Consider the following 19,424-nt stretch of genomic DNA (forward strand, 5'->3'; position numbering starts at 1 on the left):
GTCGGAAACAGGCTCCAGGCTCCGAGCCATCAGCCCAGAGCCTGACGCGGGGCTCGAACTCACGGACCGCGAGATCGTGACCTGGCTGAAGTCAGACGCTTAACCGACTGCGCCACCCAGGCGCCCCTCTCTTTACATTTTTAAGAATTACTTATTCTATTAAGATACCTTTGATTCTCCTTGTGCCCATAAAAGGACAACAACTCTCAACTAAGAGGCCAGAAGCAGCTGGAGCAGGTGCCCAGTCACCTTGGGGGACTGCCACACCCACTGCCGGCTGCAGTCACTCAGCACCCGCAGACACTCTCTTACAGCTACCTCCACCTGGCCTGGCATTCGGGGACCCGAAAAACACAGTGGCATCTGTAGTCATGATGTGGAGACAAAATACTATTTGGGCTCTTTTTCAAACAAGGAGGGCATGTATTCTTCTCTGTGTTCTTCCTTCCTAGATTTCCTTCTTTCCTCCATTTTCTTTTGAGATTTTATCTCCATCCTCAGACATTCTCTTTCATTTCTCTCCTTTCTGCTCTCAGGTCCCTGAAAGAGAAAGGTCAGAAAAGGGTAGGAATGTACTAACAGCTAACGTGGAACATTTCTCCTATCAGAGATGAAGAAAGCCCTGCTCATGTAGTAGACTTGCCCATCTTAATTTCTCATAATAAGTTAGCATAAGCCTAAGTGTGTTGCTAAAGGTTTTAGTCATAAATAAAGGGAATGAGCCTTGGGTGTCAGCAGAGAGACTGTGGAGGAAACTCAGCCTGTACACAACCCTGCGTCTGCCTCTGACATGTAGAGAGATGTGTTCTCACAGTACGATATAATTAATAGCCTCCTGGTGCTTTTCTGAAGAGGAATATGGCAAGTGAATCATACATGGACTGATTCTAACTTCCCAGGGCCCACTTCTTTTAAATTACATTAATAGTAGGGTTTGCATTAGTTTTAATGTGTGAAGAATGGAGTGTTGAGGAATGACATCCAACCACATTGTCATTCCCCAACAGGTTGCCCAGGGGTCCACATTCACTGATTCATTGAACACACACTACTGCTCTAAGATCAGGAGATACAGCACTAACTAAAGAAACCCTACTTCTTCAATATTACACCTAGGTGGACAGTGACAGGCAATCAATAAGCCTAAAAGGCAACAAACCATATAACAGATAGTGATAAGTACAACGATGATGAGCAAACAGGGTGATATGATAGGGAAGTGTGGAGGGGGGAGGGGAATGTTTCTTCAGTTTCCATGGTCAAGAAGCATCTTTCAAAGGAATTACTGACTAAAGAATGGCACTGATAAATGTGCTGATGGTGTCTACTTACACTTCTGTTTTTAAGAAAAAAACCAAATAACATCATTACTGTCCCCCCGCCTCCATATGAACTGGAAACGAGGGGGAACGCCTGAATGTCAGTGTGATGAGAGGCAGTCAGATGAGCAAGATCGTGACTCAGTCCTGCAGGCTGAGTTATGAGGGTGTCCGGTTCCTGCAGTGGTGTCAGCTACTCTTCAGTGCTGAGTTGTTTTCATACCTACATTGCTTCATTTCTAACTACAGTGGTCCAGGGGTCAAAGTCACAAAGCCAAACAAACGATGAAGCTGAGATACAGCTTAAAAAATTGTACCAGGTCTGTAAATGTGCCTCCAGATTGTGTTCATCAGACCCAGCAGCTGTATTAGATCCATCAGGCTGATAAAAGTTCATATTAAGCAGTCATGAATGTCTCTAATACTTATAAAAACAGTACAAAAAAAGGAGGAAATACAGTGATGATTACTTTCAGTCTGGCTTTTCCCTTATTGAGAATAAAGATTATCTGAGCAACACTCATTAATAATGAACTGAAATCAGGGTGCCTGGGTGGCTCAGTCGGTTGAGCGTCCTAATTCTGTGCTGACCACTTGCTCAGAGCCTGGAGCTTGCTTCAGATTCTGTGTCTCCTTCTCTCCCTGCCCCTCCTCCCTCCACTCACGCTTTGTCTCACTCTGTTTCTCAAAAATAAATAAATGTAAAAAAAAAATGAACTGAAATCTGTTTTCTTATTTCATTTAAAAACAAAATGTAAAAATTTTCGAAATAAGCCAGTTGAGTTTTTCAATATCAAAATGAAAGAATTTAATTTTGTTACAAAATTAGTTTGTGGCTCTTTTTGATGCTGAAGGATAAAAAATTTTAATTTACATGTTACTATACATTTGGCTCCCAACCAAAATACATATCATTTTTAGATTTGCTAAAAAACCACACTTTTTAGTGTAGTTAGCTTTAGAAAAGTATGTCAATTGTTAAGTAGGAACAAGTTTTAAAGTATACGTATGTTCTAAATTTTTTATTTTACATTAGGATAAACTTTAAAGTATATACTCTTTAAAAATTGATATAACAGAGGGGCATCTGGGTGGCTCAGTTGGTTAAGCGTCCAACACTTGGTTTTGGCTCAGGTCATGATCTCACAGATCGTGGGTTCAAGCCCCGCATCAGACTCTGCACTGAAAGTGTACAGCCTGCTTGGGATTCTCTCTCTCTCTCTCTCTCTCTCTCTCTCTCTCTCTCTCCCCCTCTCTCTCTCTGCCCCTCCCCTGCTCACACACTCTCTCTCTTAAAATAAATAAAGAAACTTTTAAAAATTTATATAAAATAAAATATTCAATAAAATTATTTATCCTATATACATTTATATATATATATATTATATATATATATAAAATATGAAAAAATAACTGATTTTGTGAATCCCTAGGAGGTTTCTAGCTATCATACATAGCCGTGAAAAGAGTTCTTGAGTCAAAAAATTGAAAATGCTGTCTTGATTGCCTCAACACTCAAAAGGAAGAGCTTGGGAAATGAAATATTAGCAAATATTTTAGGGAGAATATGATGAGTATCTTTTTAAATAGGAGAACTGATTTCATGCTTGCACACTGTTAGGACTTATAATATTAGCAAATGATATCATATAAGCAGTTATATAAGATGTGGATCATGAGGACATCAGATCAACAAAGAACTGTTAAGATTAAGTTTTTTTTTTTTTTTTCAAAATATACCGTGACTTGCTCTGGAAAAAAAAAAAATTGAGGCTGATATGTCTCCTGAATTAATATAATGAATTACTTTAACATGTAATTTTAAAACAAGAATTCTTTCATTTCTGTTTTATTCCTGCCGAAAGCTCATAATCTAAATCTAACCATGAGGAAATATCAGATAAACCGAAATTAAGCATCATTCTAAAAAGGTGTCTAAAAAAGAAGCCTGTATTCTTCACATGTCAGGGTCATGAAAGACAAGGAAAGACTGAGGAACTGTTCCAGAATAAAATCAATTAGGGGGATGTGAAAATTGGTTGCAATACATGATCTGGAATTTCACTATAGAGAATATTAATGGGGCAACTGACGAAATATGAACAAGGTCAATTAATTAGATATAAAAGTATTGTGTTGGTGTTAATTTCCTGAGTTTAACTATTATACTGTGTCTTTCTAAGAGAATGTTCTGCCCTTGTTTGGGATTTAGGAAGGGGAGAAAGATACAAGTAAATATAACATAATAACATTTGGAGGGAATCTGAATGAAGAGTATATTTTTTATACTATTCTTGCAACACTGTTCTAAGTCTGAAACTGTAGTGTTTTGAAAAATGATATAAAGAGGGGCGCCTGGGTGGCTCAGTCGGTTAACTGTCCAACTTCGACTCAGGTCATGATCTCGCAGTTTGTGAGTTCGGGCCCCACGTCGGGCTCTGTGCTTTCATCTCAGAGCCTGGAGCCTGCTTCTGATTCTGTGTCTCCCCATCTCTCTGTCCCTCCCATGCTCATGCTCTGTCTGTCTCTGTCTCTCAATAATAAATAAACATTAAAAAAAATTTAAAAACGATATAAAGAAAAGACAAAACAGGAACTCTTAATAATATTTAGGTATGGTAAGTGACAGTTGCTCACTATTCTTCCTTCCTTACTCCTCTTATGATCAGGTGGAGAGAGCAGCCTACTGAAGGACAATCACACCCAGGGTCACTCTCTGGTAAAAGTGAGGTGCCAGCTGCAAGGCAAAGATGCATGGTGACAGTCCCAACAGCCATCACTGCTAACCAGAAGACATTGTGTTCACATGGACAATGAGGCAGGAAGCACCCGCAAGTCTTCCTCTGTACATTCATAGGACATAGCTCAAAAACTGGGTGGCAATATGCCTAGTTGCTTATTTTTCTGCCTGGTGCATGGCAGAGACATATTACTATTCCTGTTTTGCAAAATAAAACAAACAAAAAACAGAAAAAAGAAGTTACTTTTCTCAAGGCCACTCAGCAAACATGTTGCATAGTTCAAAAACTATCCCCAAATTAATAGGTCTCTAGTTTATTACTTTATATATCAAGCTTGGCATTTGGAGTTTCTACTCTTCGCCCATTTCATGCCTGTCTCTCCTTTGTGTTTTACGTAGACTCCCACAAGGCCCTCTGAATGCCTGGACAGCTCCTACTCCTGGACACTCACTAGACGGGGTTCAGAGATCTCCTTCTGTGTGCTTTTTACAAGTGCAGGGGAACACACTGCCGTCACACACTATCTGCTACAGAATTAAATACGAAAGGAACAGTTGGGGTAGTTTTTCCCTTCTTCAAATAGTGAAAGAAGAACAAGTCACGATTATTTATAAGAGTGACAAAAATAGTCTCAAAGAACCAGAGGACCTCAGTAACAAAAACATTCCACCTATAGTCCTCCAGGAAATCTTCTTACACTTATTGGAATCCCCAATAAAAATAATTTAAAAGATGAATATGCATCTGGGCTATCTAAAACTGAGTGTCATTTTTCATAGACCTCATCACTAAGCTGTCAATGAAGAAGTAAGAGTTGTTCTCAAACTTGGGGAGGATGAACCCCTTTGGGTTTCCTTTTCTAAAGTGGTTAAATATTCAATAACTCTGTTACATACCAAAGAGACAGAGCGTCTGGTTCTAAAGCACAGTTGTTGTTCAAAGGACTCTGAGAATGCTTGAATTTTGGAATGGGATCTTCCTTTTGATTCCAGTGGCTCCTTGAATGACTCATCTGCTGAACATTTTCTATAATCCCGCATGTGGGTATGGCATCGAAATCCCTGGTCCTCATGAGAATGCCTTCTGGGATGGCTATCAGATGATGTGATTCTGGGAAGCACAGGAAACTGGAAATACAGAATAAAAATTTTTATAATATAAAGAGACTGTACAATATTAGCACAGGGACAGATTATCCATAAATTACCAACTAAACAAATCTCATGTTGAACTGAAATTTTATCTTTTTGATTAGCAGGACATTCCTTCTACAATGAAGGAGAGTCAATTGATTAAAACATTAAGTAGAACACCCAAGACTAACTTTGTTCGTCCTCCACCATTAGGGCAATATAATGAAGCATTCCAAGCCCTAAATTGATACGTAAAAATAAATTCCAAAATTAAAAAAAAAACTTTAAAGAAGCTATAAATGTTTAAGAAATAATGCAAAGGTGAATAGTTATATGATTGCTATATTTAGAAAGAATTTCTAAGCAAAAGCAATGGAAAAAGCCAAAAGGAAAAAACTAATTTAACTGCATAAAAATAAAGCTAATGTGCAGCACAAGCAACATAACAAAATTCATGGTAGATTTAAAAACTTTAAAAATATTTGCTACATTTTAGTAATGTTTAATAATAATATCCTGAAAAGAACTATCTCACATACATATAAACATACAAGTCATATAATGTAATAGTATCAATGTTAAAGTCATAATCAGAAAACAATCAAAGGACAGACAGTTCAGGGAAGCCAATCTTGAAAGAACTATTCTCTTAGGTCGCCTGGGTGGTTCAGTCAGCTAAGGGTCTGACTTTAGCTCAGGTCATGATCTTGAGGTTTGTGAATTTGAGCCCCTCATTGGGCTCTCTGCTGTCAGCACAGGGCCCATTTTGGATCCTCTGTCTCCCTCTCTCTTTGCTCCTCCCCCACTCGCTCACTCTCTCTTAAAAATAAATAAATATTTAAAAAAAAAAAAAAAAAGAGGGGCGCCTGGGTGGCTCAGTTGTCCAGCTTCGGCTCAAGTCATGATCTCACAGTTTGTGGGTTTGGGCCCCGCATCAGGCTCTGTGCTGACAGCTCGGAGCCTGAAGCCTGCTTCAGATTCTGTGTCTCCCTCTCTCTCTGCCCCTCCCCGGCTCTCGTTCTCTCTCTCTCTCTCTCTCTCTCTCTCTCTCTCTCTCTCTCTCTCTCTTTCTCTCTCAAAAATAAATAAACATTAACAAATTAAAAAAAAAAAAAAAAAGAACTGTTCTCTCAATTTTTCTCACTTCCCAACCGACTCCAATTTAGCTTTTGCACGCAAGGCTGATTTTGGTCAGGATATTGGTCTCAATGTTGCCAAACTCTGTGCACTTTTGATCTTTAATCATTTTGTAGCATTCAATCCAGTAGCACACGAAACAATCTTTCTTTGTCTTCTACCACTGCAGCTCAAGGGTGATCTTTCTGCACTGTGTTTTAGACATTGCTACTCCCTTGTTCCTCTAGCAGCTTACAACTATTGGAGTTCCTCTGGGTTCTAAACTAGTCTTTCTTCCCTTCCTTTCCTTTCTCACTCTACACTGTCCCCGTAAATATCTCATCTTCAGGCTTCAGTTTCTAGCTATATTATGATTTCCTAATGTGTATTGTTAGAGCAGACATCTCCTTGGAGTTTCTGCACCCTCAAGTTTCCTCATGGTATCCCACTGGCACCCAATCTGACTTGTGCAAATCTGAACTCATGACCTCTCCTCCCCAAACCTGCTCCTCCTGTATCCCCTAACTTAGAAGATGGCACCACCATGCACTCACTCAGACCAGTAACTCAGGAGCCACTCTTCACATTCAATTGCCACGTCAGCAGATTCCACCTCTCAAATGTCTCTAAAAACTACCCATGCTTTTCTAGCACCACTGTTACTATTGTAATTCAAGGCACCCAGATCATCTTTCAGCCAGGTTACAGAAGCAGCCTCTTCATAGTGGATCTCCCATATCCACACTCTCATTTATTTTGTTGTTCCTGCAGCAGAAAGAGTGGGGAGGACAACCACCAAGTCACAACTGATCACTTTTCGTTTTGCACCTCATCTTGTATCCCCTGCCCTTTCGGTGACAGTCTCACTGGTTAGTCACTTCCTCCAACTCCCATGCTCCTACCCGGCACAGGCACCTTCACAGGTGGTCCTCTGTGCTCATGACCACTCACCACCCCACCACATTACCTCAAGTAATGGCGAATCATACTCAGTCATTCTGCATTTCCACAGAAACCCTTCCCTACTGCCCTGGTTGGTTCCGGTCCCAGTTAGATGCCTTCCTGGGATCTCGTACTTCTCCTGTATGATACTCATCACAACTATACTCAAAATTTGGGGTAATTTTGTTACACGTCTCTCTTCTCCATTAGACCATATGCTCCATCACATCAAGAGCCATGTTTCATCCTCTGCTAGAATCCCACTATGCAGCACTTTGCCTTATTCACAGCATGAGTTCATTAAATATATATTAGATGAGGGGCACCTGGCTGGCTCAGTTAGAAGAGCATGAGACTCTCAATCTTGGGGTTGTGAGTCTCAGCCCCACATTGGGTGTAGAGATTACCTTTTTAAAAATCTTAAACCTTTTAAAAATAAAACCTTAATATATATATGTATATGCATATACATATATATACACATATATATTCTTTCATTCTCTCTCTCTATATATATATGAATAAATATACAAAGAATGAAAGAAAAATAAATATCAAAATACCAACTGGTAAAAATTGTTTATGCTTATTAGTAGACAAAGATTATGGAAAATGAAATAATACACAATCTTACCTTTCAGTTTTAAAACAAAATGTTACTAATGGTACCAATACCAGCAAGAGTGCAGGGATCTAGGCTGGTAGGACCACAAATGTGGATAGCCTTCCCAGAAAGCTGTTGGCAATATGTGCCAGGGGGCTTACAATATCCCCCTCCTTGGATCCATCCATTGGACATTGTTGTTTGCTGTATTGTGTCCCCCTGCCCCAAATTCATATGTTGAAGCCTTATGTGAGTAGCTCAGAATATGACTACATTTGGAGACAGGGCCTTTAAAGATTAAGTCAAGGTAAGACCATTATGGTGGGTCTCATTCCAGTCTGACAAGTGCCATTATAAGAAAAAGAAATTTGGACACACATGGAGGGATGCCAGAGATAGGCTCACACAGAGGAAGGAATGTGAAGACACAGCAAGAAAGTGGCCATCTGCAAGCTGAGAAGAGAGACTTTGGAAGAAACCAAACCTGCTCACACCTTTATCTCAGACCACTAACCTCCAGAACTGTGAGAAAATAAATTCCTGCTGCTTCAGTCACCCAGTCTGTGGTATTTTGTTATGGCGGCCCGAAAAAACTAACACACATGTCTAGAAACTTTCTCTCAAAAAATAATCAAAAATGTGGTTAAAGATTCGTAAAGCTACTAAAAAGACATGAGGTAAATTTGTATATATTATTCCATTTATTATAGGTAATACAGAGTACTTGGTGCTTTGGATAAACTGGGGAGCTAAACAGGCACAGTGTCCTGCAGAGAGATGATGTCTGCATAGGAGAAGGACACTAAACAAAAAGGGCATATGCCTACAGCCTTGGCCAAATGCTGTAAAGGAAAAGTTCAAGGTGCCTTGAGAGGATATAATAGGGTAAAATAATGTATGTTTGTGTGGGTGCTGGAGTGGCTAAAAGGATCGGGGAGACTTTTGTGAAGGTGTGATGATTAAGATACAATCTGAAGGATGAGCAGGGTTAATTAGGGAACAGGGAACACTCTTCTGCCTGAGGATGAGCCCCATATGTGCCACAGAAGAGCTTCCAGGCTGGAAGGAAAAGAAGCTCGCTGAGCCGGAGCGCCTGGGAGGAGGGAGGTGGGAGGAGGGCTTGAAGCAGGATAACATTGTAAGATGGACAACCTTAAAACATACCTGAATGTTTTGAAAGGTTTTCTTTGTGCCATGGAACTTTTTTTTTTAGTATTTTCTAAATTTTCTGCAGTGATCATGTATTATATTATCGAGAAAAAAATGGTACTTTAAAAACTTGAGACTGAGACACAGAAGAACACATACTGAATGACTCCGCTTGCATGAGGTCTCTAAATTCCTCAAACCCATAGAAGCGAGGAATAGAGTGGTGGTCGCCAGGACTTGAGAGAAGGGGGAAACAGGAAGTGGCTAATCAATGGGTATAAAGTTCCAGTTATGCAAAGATGAATGAGTTCTAAAGGTCTACTGTACAGCCTTGGACCTATAGTTAACAATACTGTATTGCACACTTAAAAATCTGCTAAGATGGTAAATCTCGTGTTAAGTGTTCTTGCCACAATAAAATTTTATTTATTTATTTATTTATATTTTTTTTAACGTTTATTTATTCTTGAGACAGAAAGAGACAGAGCATGAACAGGGGAGGGTCAGAGAGAGGGAGACACAGAATCCGAAACAGGCTCCGGGCTCCGAGCTGTCAGCACAGAGCCCGATGCGGGGCTCGAACTCACGGACCGCGAACTCATGACGTGGGCCGAAGTCGGATGCTCAACCGACTGAGCCAGCCAGGCGCCCCCACAATAAAAATTTAAAAATAAAATTTTTAGGGGCGCCTGGGTGGCTCAGTCGGTTGAGCATCCGACTTCGGCTCAGGTCATGATCCCGCGGTCCGTGAGTTCGAGCCCCGCATCGGGCTCTGTGCTGACAGCTCGGAGCCCGGAGCCTGTTTCGGATTCTGTGTCTCCCTCTCTCTCTGCCTCCCCGCTCCCCACTAACGCTCTGTCTCCCTCTGCCTCAGAAATAAATAAACATTTAAAAAAATTAAAAATAAATAAATAAATATAATTTTTAAATTTGAGGTTGGATATGAAATGAGAATGTTTGCACAAAGGGCCTAAAAGAATGGCAAGAGTTATATACTTAATATTATATACTTAATATTTCCTATCAGATAGGTTTTTCCAGTTGTTTTTGTGTGTAACTTTGTAGGAAACAGGCTTAAAAGATGTCTCTAATCGATTACAGGGAGAAGTTCCCATTTTTAAATATGTTTGCTTACCATGCAAGCTCTACTTTTGGAATTTTATATGCCCTTCTAGTGTAATTTTCCTGGCAAAGACATGAAACAGTGCCCTAGCTTATTTTTATGTAGCTTATTTTTACCAAGTACGTACATATCACCTCCACAGCCATGGACTAGCCTTAGAGGTTTCTCTCCCACACTGTGAGTGTGGGCTCTTGCCCATGGGATGGGATCCTTCATTTTGAGCTCACCAGCTGGGGTCCCAGATGACAGAGTGACAAAGCATGTACAGACACTGCCTTCAGAGCAGTCACTGTCCAGTTCCCAGTTCTGACCCAAGGCATATGTTCTCACTTTAATTAATTAATAAGAAATCGGTGGGGTACCTGGCTGGCTCAGTCCATGGAGCGTGTAACTCTGGATCTCAGGATTGTGAGTTTGAGCCCCACGTTGGGTGGAGAGATTACTTAAAAATAAAATCTTTAAAAATTATAATAATAAATAAATAAAAAGACATTGGTTATGTAAAATTTTCCTCTGGAGAGCTTAACTACTTGATATTCTTTGTCTTGGCTTTAATTGCAATCACCCTTCACTTGTACCCCTCCTGCTCTCTGTGTAAATACAAGCCCCTGAGACACCCATTAACACCAAAATGAGAAACAATGAGGAGAAAGTTCCAGGCGCTGGGATAATAAGACCCATGTTAAGTCGTAGTGCACAGTACCAGAGTACCACACTCTCTGGGGACCATGTCCTTGACCTCTGACCTCAGAACAAATCCTGGGAGGGAATCATCCTTCCCTTTTACAGATGAGGAAAATGAATCTTAGGTCAGCTAAATGTCTCGCCTAAGACTTATGCATGCAGGTGGAGAGAAAGAGAAAGGGCAAGCTTTATGGTGTCTCTTCTTATAAGAGTACTAATCCCATCTCACCTCATGAGCTCATCTATACCTAATTACTTCCAAAGGCCTCATCTCCAAATACCATCACATTCGGGGTTAGGAGTTCAGCATATGAATTTTGGAGGGTTAGCAGGGGGAGGGGCGACATCGGTCCATGACAGAACATATGCCAAATGCCAACCACCAGTATAAAATTACCTACTGTCTTCCCATTGTGATATAAGAGAGAAAGAGAAACATTAGAGACAATGAGGGAAAGGCAAAATGAAAGACTCTAGAACTTTTTGCAGTACTTAACTAAAGCATCATCTGGAAAAAAATTCCCAATTTTCAACACTTCCAGCACATAATAATAAGAAGCATAGGTGCTCATTAGGTACCAGGCAATGTCCTAATTACATTATATAAATTACTTATTGAATCTTCCCTAGACCCTTATGAGGCATATGCTGTTCCCATCAGTCACCTTTACATATGGTCAGAGAGACGTAGGTAACTCAGTCAGTTACGCTGCTAGTGGCCGACCCTGGGTGGCTGCCTCTGGAGCCCTCCCTTCATCCTTCTCTACTCTGCTGCCCTTCCAGCGACTCCTCTACATCCAATAGAAAATAGAAAACAAATCCATAGAGCGTTATGCTAAAAGTGCTACCGTAGAGTTGTTACTGTTGCCTGAAACTCTATCACTAGTTTCATCTTTGGGATTAAGGCATTGTCTCCTGTTGAAATTAAATATAAATTTAACCTGAAAAACAAGAAACCACTGTTACTCACGTAACTTTAGGGCACTCCTTCTCCTCAGGTTTATGAAAAATCCTCTGAGGGGGCCATGCCCCGCCCGCTCCGTGTAGTGAACAAATGCGGGCAAACCACCCCTATGGTGAGATACTGTAATGGTGACAGTGTGTAGCCATACTCAGGTCAGTCAGGATAAAAATGAAAATTATAAGTGTCTTCTATTGCTTTAAATTGAGACCATGAAGAGAGAATATAAAAATGGTTAAAGGAGATTATTTATTTATTTATTTTGAGGGAGACAGTGTGCGTGGGGGAGGGACAGACAGAGAGAATCCCAAGCAGGCTCTGGGCTGTCAGCACAGAGCCCCACACAGGTTTTGAACTCAGAAACTGGGAGATCATGACCTGAGCTGAAACCAAGAGTCGGGTGCTTAACCAACTGAGCCACCCAGGTGCCCCAAAGGTGATTATTTTCAAAAAGAAAAAAATGGGTACACATAGGTGGCTCAGTCCGTTGAGCATCCAGCCTCTGCTCAGGTCATGATTTCTTGGTTCATGGGTTCAAGCCCTGCCTCGGATTCTGTACTGACAGCATGGAGCCGGCTTCAGAGTTTCTTTCTTTCTGCCCCTCCCCTGCTTGTGTTCTCTCGCTCTCTCTCTCTCTGTCTCTCTCTCTCTGTCTCTCTCTCTCTCAAAAATGAATAAACATGAAAAAAAAATTTTAATCCCTTGGGTGCAGACAGGTAGAGGCTTATTTTTATATACCCTCAAATGATATCATGTGGGCAAGCATATACTGTGCCTACCTTGGAGCATAGAGGAAGCACTGAGAAAGCATTTAGAATTAGCAAACCTTGGGGTGCCTGAGTGGCTCAGTTGGTTATGCACCCAACTTGAGCTCGGGTCATGATTTCAGAGCTCCTGGGTTCAAGCCCCCCACTGACCAGCTCTGTGCTGACAGCTCAGAGCCTGGGGCCTGATTGGGATTCTGTGTCTCCCTCTCTCTCTCTGCCTCTCCCCCACTCACACTCTGTCTCTTTCTCTCTCTCTCAAAAGTAAATAAACATTAAAAAATAAATAAATAAATAAATAGAATTAACAAAGCCCTCGGCCAGGGAATTTGGTTCTTCCTTGAAGACTCCTTTCATTTAGCATAATCTCCCCTTCCATAGGCCCAAACTGTGCCAAAGGATGGTAAGAGAACCATGGTAAGATACAGAAGATGCCTAGAAAGCTGAATAGACTAAAGTCTTTAAAATCCGCTTTCAAAGAGCAGAACAAATAAGGAATACAGAAACTTTTACTTGTGGCACTGGAGGTGCAAGGCACATCAGTTCAGTTAATGCAAGAGACTTCATATCACTTCATTTTTTTCCACCAAGAACATCAGGACAGTAAAGTTAGATTTTTAACTTCACTTTAAATCAGCAATCATAGATCATTAAACTGAGGCTTGTTAAAAAATAGTGTTCTCTAAAAAGGACCACGCTCTACCCCTTGTCTACCTTGTTCTTTCTGACAAATTGTATTTTCCACTAGACTGGAAGTTCCACAAGCTCAGAGATTTTGTTTGTCTTCTTGTGCCCTATAAGCCTATAGAGGCTTGCATAATGTCTGGCACATAATAGGTATTCAATAAATATGTCCAATGAATCAAGGCTCCATCGCTATGGTTTTGCGGGAATCATGAGGCTGAAAGCCATATTAGAAACCACATTCAAATGGGAAAGAAGGAGAAAACTCTTCTCTTCCAACACATGTAATATTTATGGATACAGGTTACTAATAGGTTGTGAGAGGGAAGAGCCTTAGGTTGGAGCAGTGGGGAGAGAAGAAAAGAGATAAGGCTAAGAGTAAGCTTTTCTTTTTAAGTTATTCGTTGAGCTCAAAGCAAAACACACACACAAAAAATGAAAACCTAATGGTTCTCATATCTCTAAGGTAAGAAAAACCTGAGTACATTTTAGAATTCGAACAGTTAAGTATCCAACTACAGGCTCTCTTCATAAATATGTGGCATAATGTGACCAGAGGTGGAGATTCAGACCCCTGACTATTTCCCAGGACTCTGCTCACCTCACTCTGGGTCCCCTGCTCTGTGTTCTGTGCTTATGCTCTTGCTGTTCTATTGAATAATGTGGTCATTTTTATTCCATGCTTTGCATCCTTAAATAAGCACATGCTTTCTGCATGTTAGTCTGATAATTATGGAAGTCACTGTTGACTAAGAGAATCTGAAGAGGTTAATTCGGGCAAATGCTCAAAGCTAGCATGGGCAGGAAAAGATATATGGACATCTTTTAGAAATGTCATACATAACAAATTCCACCCTGATAGTTTAAGGCAAACAGCACTGAAACCTAAAAATGGATTCTCTAAAAAGGGTGGATTATGTCAGTATTAAAAGTCTAATAAATGCTAAAATTTATTCAACAAAACTGTATTTTAAAAGCCATGTTTCTTCTTTTGTTTTCCTATTTTCAGTGGCTCCAAAGGGCTGTTGAGATAAATAGCAAATCAGAATTTTTCTCTTTGTTTCTCCCTGGTCCTCACTATCTGGAAACTGGAAACTAATTACACTTCTGGTTCACACATTGTGAATACCTCACTCGAAGTGGAACATAAGAGATTAAAATGAGAGTGTGATATGCAGGTGTTCATTTACAACAGAATCATGGACAGTTAGCACTAGAAGGGTTCCCAGGGATCATCCAGTCCAGCCTCTCTTCTTTTTTACTTAAGGTACCTGAAGCTCAAAGAGCTGTTGAAACTTGCCCTTAGTCCCTGAGTATGCATTTGGTAAGAAACCTATTTTCAAATATTTGTGTCTCAAAGACATTCCTCAAAACTTGCTGGTCAGTGGGAGTAAAAGAGATTTTGCCTTACACACTTTTATATCCCTTATAAGCATTAAGCATCTGAGAACTCTAGGGATAAAAATGAAATAAAATAACATTACCCCAAAACGTACTTGTTTCTGGGGTTGACAGAGGCAGAAGGTTGAGAATGTATTCTCTACAGCTGGAATTCTAAGTGACTCAATGAAAAAGAAAAGCTGTATTATTGTTGTGTAACTGGGAAGCAGAGGACATGTGTGTCTGCAGTGGAGTCTTCCAGCACCACAGCTGAACAAAGAGAACCACTGTCTGCACCTGCTGTGGAGTCCTCACCTGGTCAGGCCCACCCACTCCCCATCAGGGGCTTTCCTGCTTGCATCTTGTTCCCTAGACATTAGGTGTTTGCCTTGCTGAGGGCAGGACAATTGTGGCTCCTTCTACCCTCAGGAAACCAAAAGGGAACCAGAAGAAAAAGGATATCAAATTTATTCAAAGGTGGTGATTTATCATGAGGAATCACCAATTCTTCAGAGGTTATCAAATAGTGGAGCTTATTTTCAGTATTTTAAAAAGACTATAGGAAATCACACATTGACCCATGCTGATGCTGCACAAACTATAATATCAAGTGTCTTTCCTTTGGCTTGAATTACATTAACCCTCAGAAGGACTGTCTCAGGTTTATCAGTAGCTCCGAATCGTAGTTAAAGATATCTTAGACTACTAAAAATGAAGAAATTTTTACCTAATAGATGAACATCAGTTCCCCTGGAGAACAAGATAAAGTAATAAAAGGGATTTTTGTGGATATAAAAAGGTTTAGAAGTACTGCTTTTTAACCAAAGAAAATTTTATACCAAAGGCCTCTTCAAAAATTATCCAATAGAAACCCCCCTCCCCTAGTCCAACTCTCCCCTAGTTCTCTGATAATAACTCACTGGGCAGGGCAGGGAGGTTTTCCTGTAACTGGCAGCTTGTGATCCATGACGGTCTCGGAGTCCTCTCTCATTCTCTTCTATCCAGCTGTGACCCCAGAAGCTGCTCATCCATTTGGCAAAAGACACATCATCATCATCATCATCATCCTCTTTGTGCTCCATGTATAGGTGATTCAAGGTACTGAAGGCCTGTCCCTAGATCTGACAGAGAGCAATATCATCCAACAGGGCTGACTTGATGAAACCCAGGATCTCCCCCAAAAGACAAAATGAAACTGGTATTTTCAAATGCTCTCCGATAATGGGATTCTTAAGGGAGAAAGATTTACTAAACAACCACTTCACCATCAGGCAGCCTCAGGGAATGTCTATTTATAAATTGTGCAGCCCACATTCCCTCCCCTCCCCCTGTCTTTTTAAATTGAGGCTTTTTAATCCTTCCATTGCTGGGGCTTGTGCCTCCAAGCCTAAGGGTGGGAAGCACAGTCCACTGCCTGGTTTTCCCTGTGCTTTGCTGCCGATGGCATGTGATGGCATCTCCAGCTGTCAATGATGATGGAGCATGACCTTATAATATGCCTGTCAGCTCCAGGCTAGTTCTGAAATGGGGCCACTTACAAGGGACAGACTGACTACAGCCTGCTAGATGGCCAGCTTTTGGCATGTTATATTGTCTGCTAGATACACTCCTAGTAAATAAAACTGCTATTGATACAAAATCCTGGGATTAAGGGAGCATTTTTTTTACTGATGTATCATTTATATCTGCATAAATGTAAATAATATACATGTATGTATATAATGTACAAATATTAAGTGTTCAGTTTGATGAATTTTTTACATGCATATACCCATATATAATCACCACCATGCAGGTGAAGACAAAACATTTCCAGCATCTCAGCTGGCTCCCTTTGTCCTTCCTCCAATCCAACCTCCCTCCAAAAGGTTATGACTTCTGCCTGCTGACTCTATAATTTTGCCTGTTTTTGAACTTTGTTTCAATGGTATTATACAGAATGTATTATTTCATATCATTCAATGTTATATTGGTGAGATTTATCCATACTTTTGTAGTAATGGTAGTTCATGCTATATAGTACTGCATTGTATGAATATCCCACATTTAAAAAAATTCAATCTACTAACTGATGGTCATTTTGGGCTGTCATTTGGGTTGTGTTCAGGTAGGGCTATTATAAAAAGCTTCTATGAACACTATAACCTTGCCTTTTAGTGGGCATTTTTTTTTTGAGATAACAGGAATAATACATTTATTAAACCCCTGCTTTGTACCAGGTATGAAGTCAAATATCTTACATATTTGTAAATGTACATATTTTTAAATGTATCCTGGGAGATTTGTATCACATTTTATAGATAAGGACAGTGAGATTCAAACAGATCATCACTTGCTCAAGGTTAAATTACTACTAAGCAGCATAGCCAAGTTTGAAGCAAGGTGTAGAATAATGAAGTCCAGACTCCACCATTCCACCAGTATTCCAAGAAAACTTTGAGAAATCTTGCATTTGTAAACAGAGGTATTCTTGGCCATTTCCCATATGAAAACTCTTTGAGCTGCAAAAGGACATGCTTAATAATTGTGACCAGTGTTTCTAGAGCATGGTACCACAATTTCTAAGTTGCTAAGGGAAAAAAACCAAAGCATAAAATAGCTTGCAACATTTTTACTTCTTGTTTTAAATAGTGAGAGATACAGGCTTGTAACTTTGTATATTTTTATTACAGAATGCAGAAAGCCTGCTTCTCAATGGCCCAGATGAGAAAAGTTATAACTATAAATGTATGCAACCACTATTGGTTGTCTCTATTATTAAAGAAAGAAACATGGTAACTTCATTGGGGAAGCAGGATAGGTATGTCCACAAAACTTAACTATGGATAAACCTCGTCTTTTCTATTCCTCTTAAGACAGGAATGTCTTTTCTTCCAATTTTTGAAACAAAATAATAAATCTATGACCAGTGGATTGAAAACCCAGAACAGATCATACCTAATTATTGTTTAAAGGATTTTGAGGAAAAGAAATAGGACATTATTTTAAAAACCTCTTTGAGTGACATCTATCTCTTGGAGTTCTGAACCCTTCTTATATTGGGAAATGTGCAGATAAAGTTATAAATATGGAGATTTATTATGTGGAATTGGCTTATGCAATTATAGAGGTTGATAAGCCTCACAATTTACCATCTGCAAACTAGAGACCCAGAAAAGCCAGTGGTGTAATTCAGTCCAAGTCTAAAGACCTGATAACCAGGGGAGCCAATGGTGTAAATCCAAGCCCAAGGGCAGGAGAAGATGACATATCCCAATTTATGAAGTGAGGCGGGAAAAAAGGGCAAATTCCTCCTTCTGTCCTTTGTTCTAATCAGACCCTCAACTGATTGGATGAGGCCCACCACACTGGGGAGGACAATCAACTTTATTGAGCCCATCAATTTAAATGCTAATCTCATCTAAAAACACCCTTACAGACACATCCAGAAATAGTGTTTAATCTGGGCACCCCATAAAATTGACATAAAATTAACCATCACAGGCACTAATCCCATTCATGAGGGCTCCACCCTCTCATTTATCTCCCAAAGCCGTTATCTACAAACCATCATATTATATTTAGGCTTCAACATATGAATTTTGTAGGATTACAACATACAGCCCATAGCAGGGTCCCCACATAAACAGCACCCATTAAAAACCATGGGCACTAAGTCCCAAATGAGAATGTAGACACTTCACATGTGTTGCCAAAACTCATTACTGGAGAAATTAAATGCATCCAATAATAAGGCTTCAATGGAAAATATATATATATATATTTTGGAAGCTTGTGCTTGGCTTTCTTCAGACTTCACCCAACATGCCCTTTACCATTTTAGATTTTACTTTGTATCCTTTCAGTGTAACAAATCTTATCCATAAGTATAACTATATGCTGTGGATTTTTCTAGCAATCTTTAAACTGCGGTACCAGTTGGTGTCAGAAGTAGGATTTATTAAAAACAGCTCTGACTCACTGAAATATGGCTAAAACAGTGTTTGGAGAAAGGAGGTATGAAAGGGATACAATTGTGAACCTTCACCTCCCAATGGCTACCTAGTCACCTGTGGTATGAAACAGCAGCTGAGATGATGTCTCTTGTGAAAGGTGAAGGTTACCTATGGAATTAAAAATGATAGATCCAACCCTAGGAGAATTGGGTTTATTGGCTGCTTTCGGCCATGGTAGCTAAGGTGAAGGAATAAAAAAGTGCAGGCTGGGTGACACCTTTAGGTTTTGTTCTGTCCTTCAGGTGGGAGGAGAAAGGGTTCAAACATTCCTTTAAAACATTTTGTGTGAGCCAAAATGTTGTATGTTTGTATTGTTCACTCCTCCAAGTGGGAGGAAATAAGATTAAGTCAGTTCCAAGGCTGGAGAAAACTTTACACAAATTAGGAAAAAAAGACAGAGATGGGGGGGGGGGCGGGAGAAGAAGAGGGGAAAAATAACAATCTACCCACTGGTGCAGCAGCCTGTTGCATTCCAGCTGGGATTTCTCAGTAGTTGTAATGTTAATCCTAAAAGTGTTGAATTTACTGCTAAGGTTTGAGTAAACTTGCAACAACAAAAAAAAAAAAAAAAAAAGAAAGAAAGAAAGAAAAAAGAAAGAAAAGAAAAAGAAAAGAAAGAAAGAAAGAGCAAGAAAGAGACTTTCTAAAATGTGTTTATTTTTTGTTTTATGGGTATTGCATCTGGGTATATAATTTTTTTAATGATGTAAAAAATATATGCTTGTAATTTCATAAAGGCTAGAAGGATTATTCTAATCTGGTGAAGTCTCCCAATAAAAGTGTTAATATAACATAACTTTCTTGTTTGGATGGATTAAAAATTTAAACT

General features: G+C 39.8%; 1 protein-coding gene across 4 annotated transcripts in view; it reads right to left on the bottom strand.

The window, feature by feature from the left end:
- Positions 1-375: 375 nt before the first annotated feature.
- The window catches only part of LNP1 (leukemia NUP98 fusion partner 1), a 38,408-nt gene continuing 19,359 nt past the window's right edge, over positions 376-19,424 (bottom strand). For all 4 annotated transcript variants that reach the window (XM_058731618.1, XM_058731620.1, XM_058731617.1 and 1 more), the window contains exons 3-5: positions 15,521-15,721; positions 4,957-5,187; positions 376-540 (exon numbers count right to left, since the gene is read on the bottom strand). In XM_058731618.1, coding sequence (XP_058587601.1) covers positions 391-540; positions 4,957-5,187; positions 15,521-15,682 — 543 coding nt within the window. In that variant the 5' untranslated portion in view covers positions 15,683-15,721 and the 3' untranslated portion in view covers positions 376-390. The remainder of the gene's footprint in view (positions 541-4,956; positions 5,188-15,520; positions 15,722-19,424) is intronic.

This window comes from Neofelis nebulosa, chromosome 5, assembly GCF_028018385.1.
Source record: "Neofelis nebulosa isolate mNeoNeb1 chromosome 5, mNeoNeb1.pri, whole genome shotgun sequence".
Classification (NCBI taxonomy): Eukaryota; Metazoa; Chordata; class Mammalia; order Carnivora; family Felidae; genus Neofelis; species Neofelis nebulosa.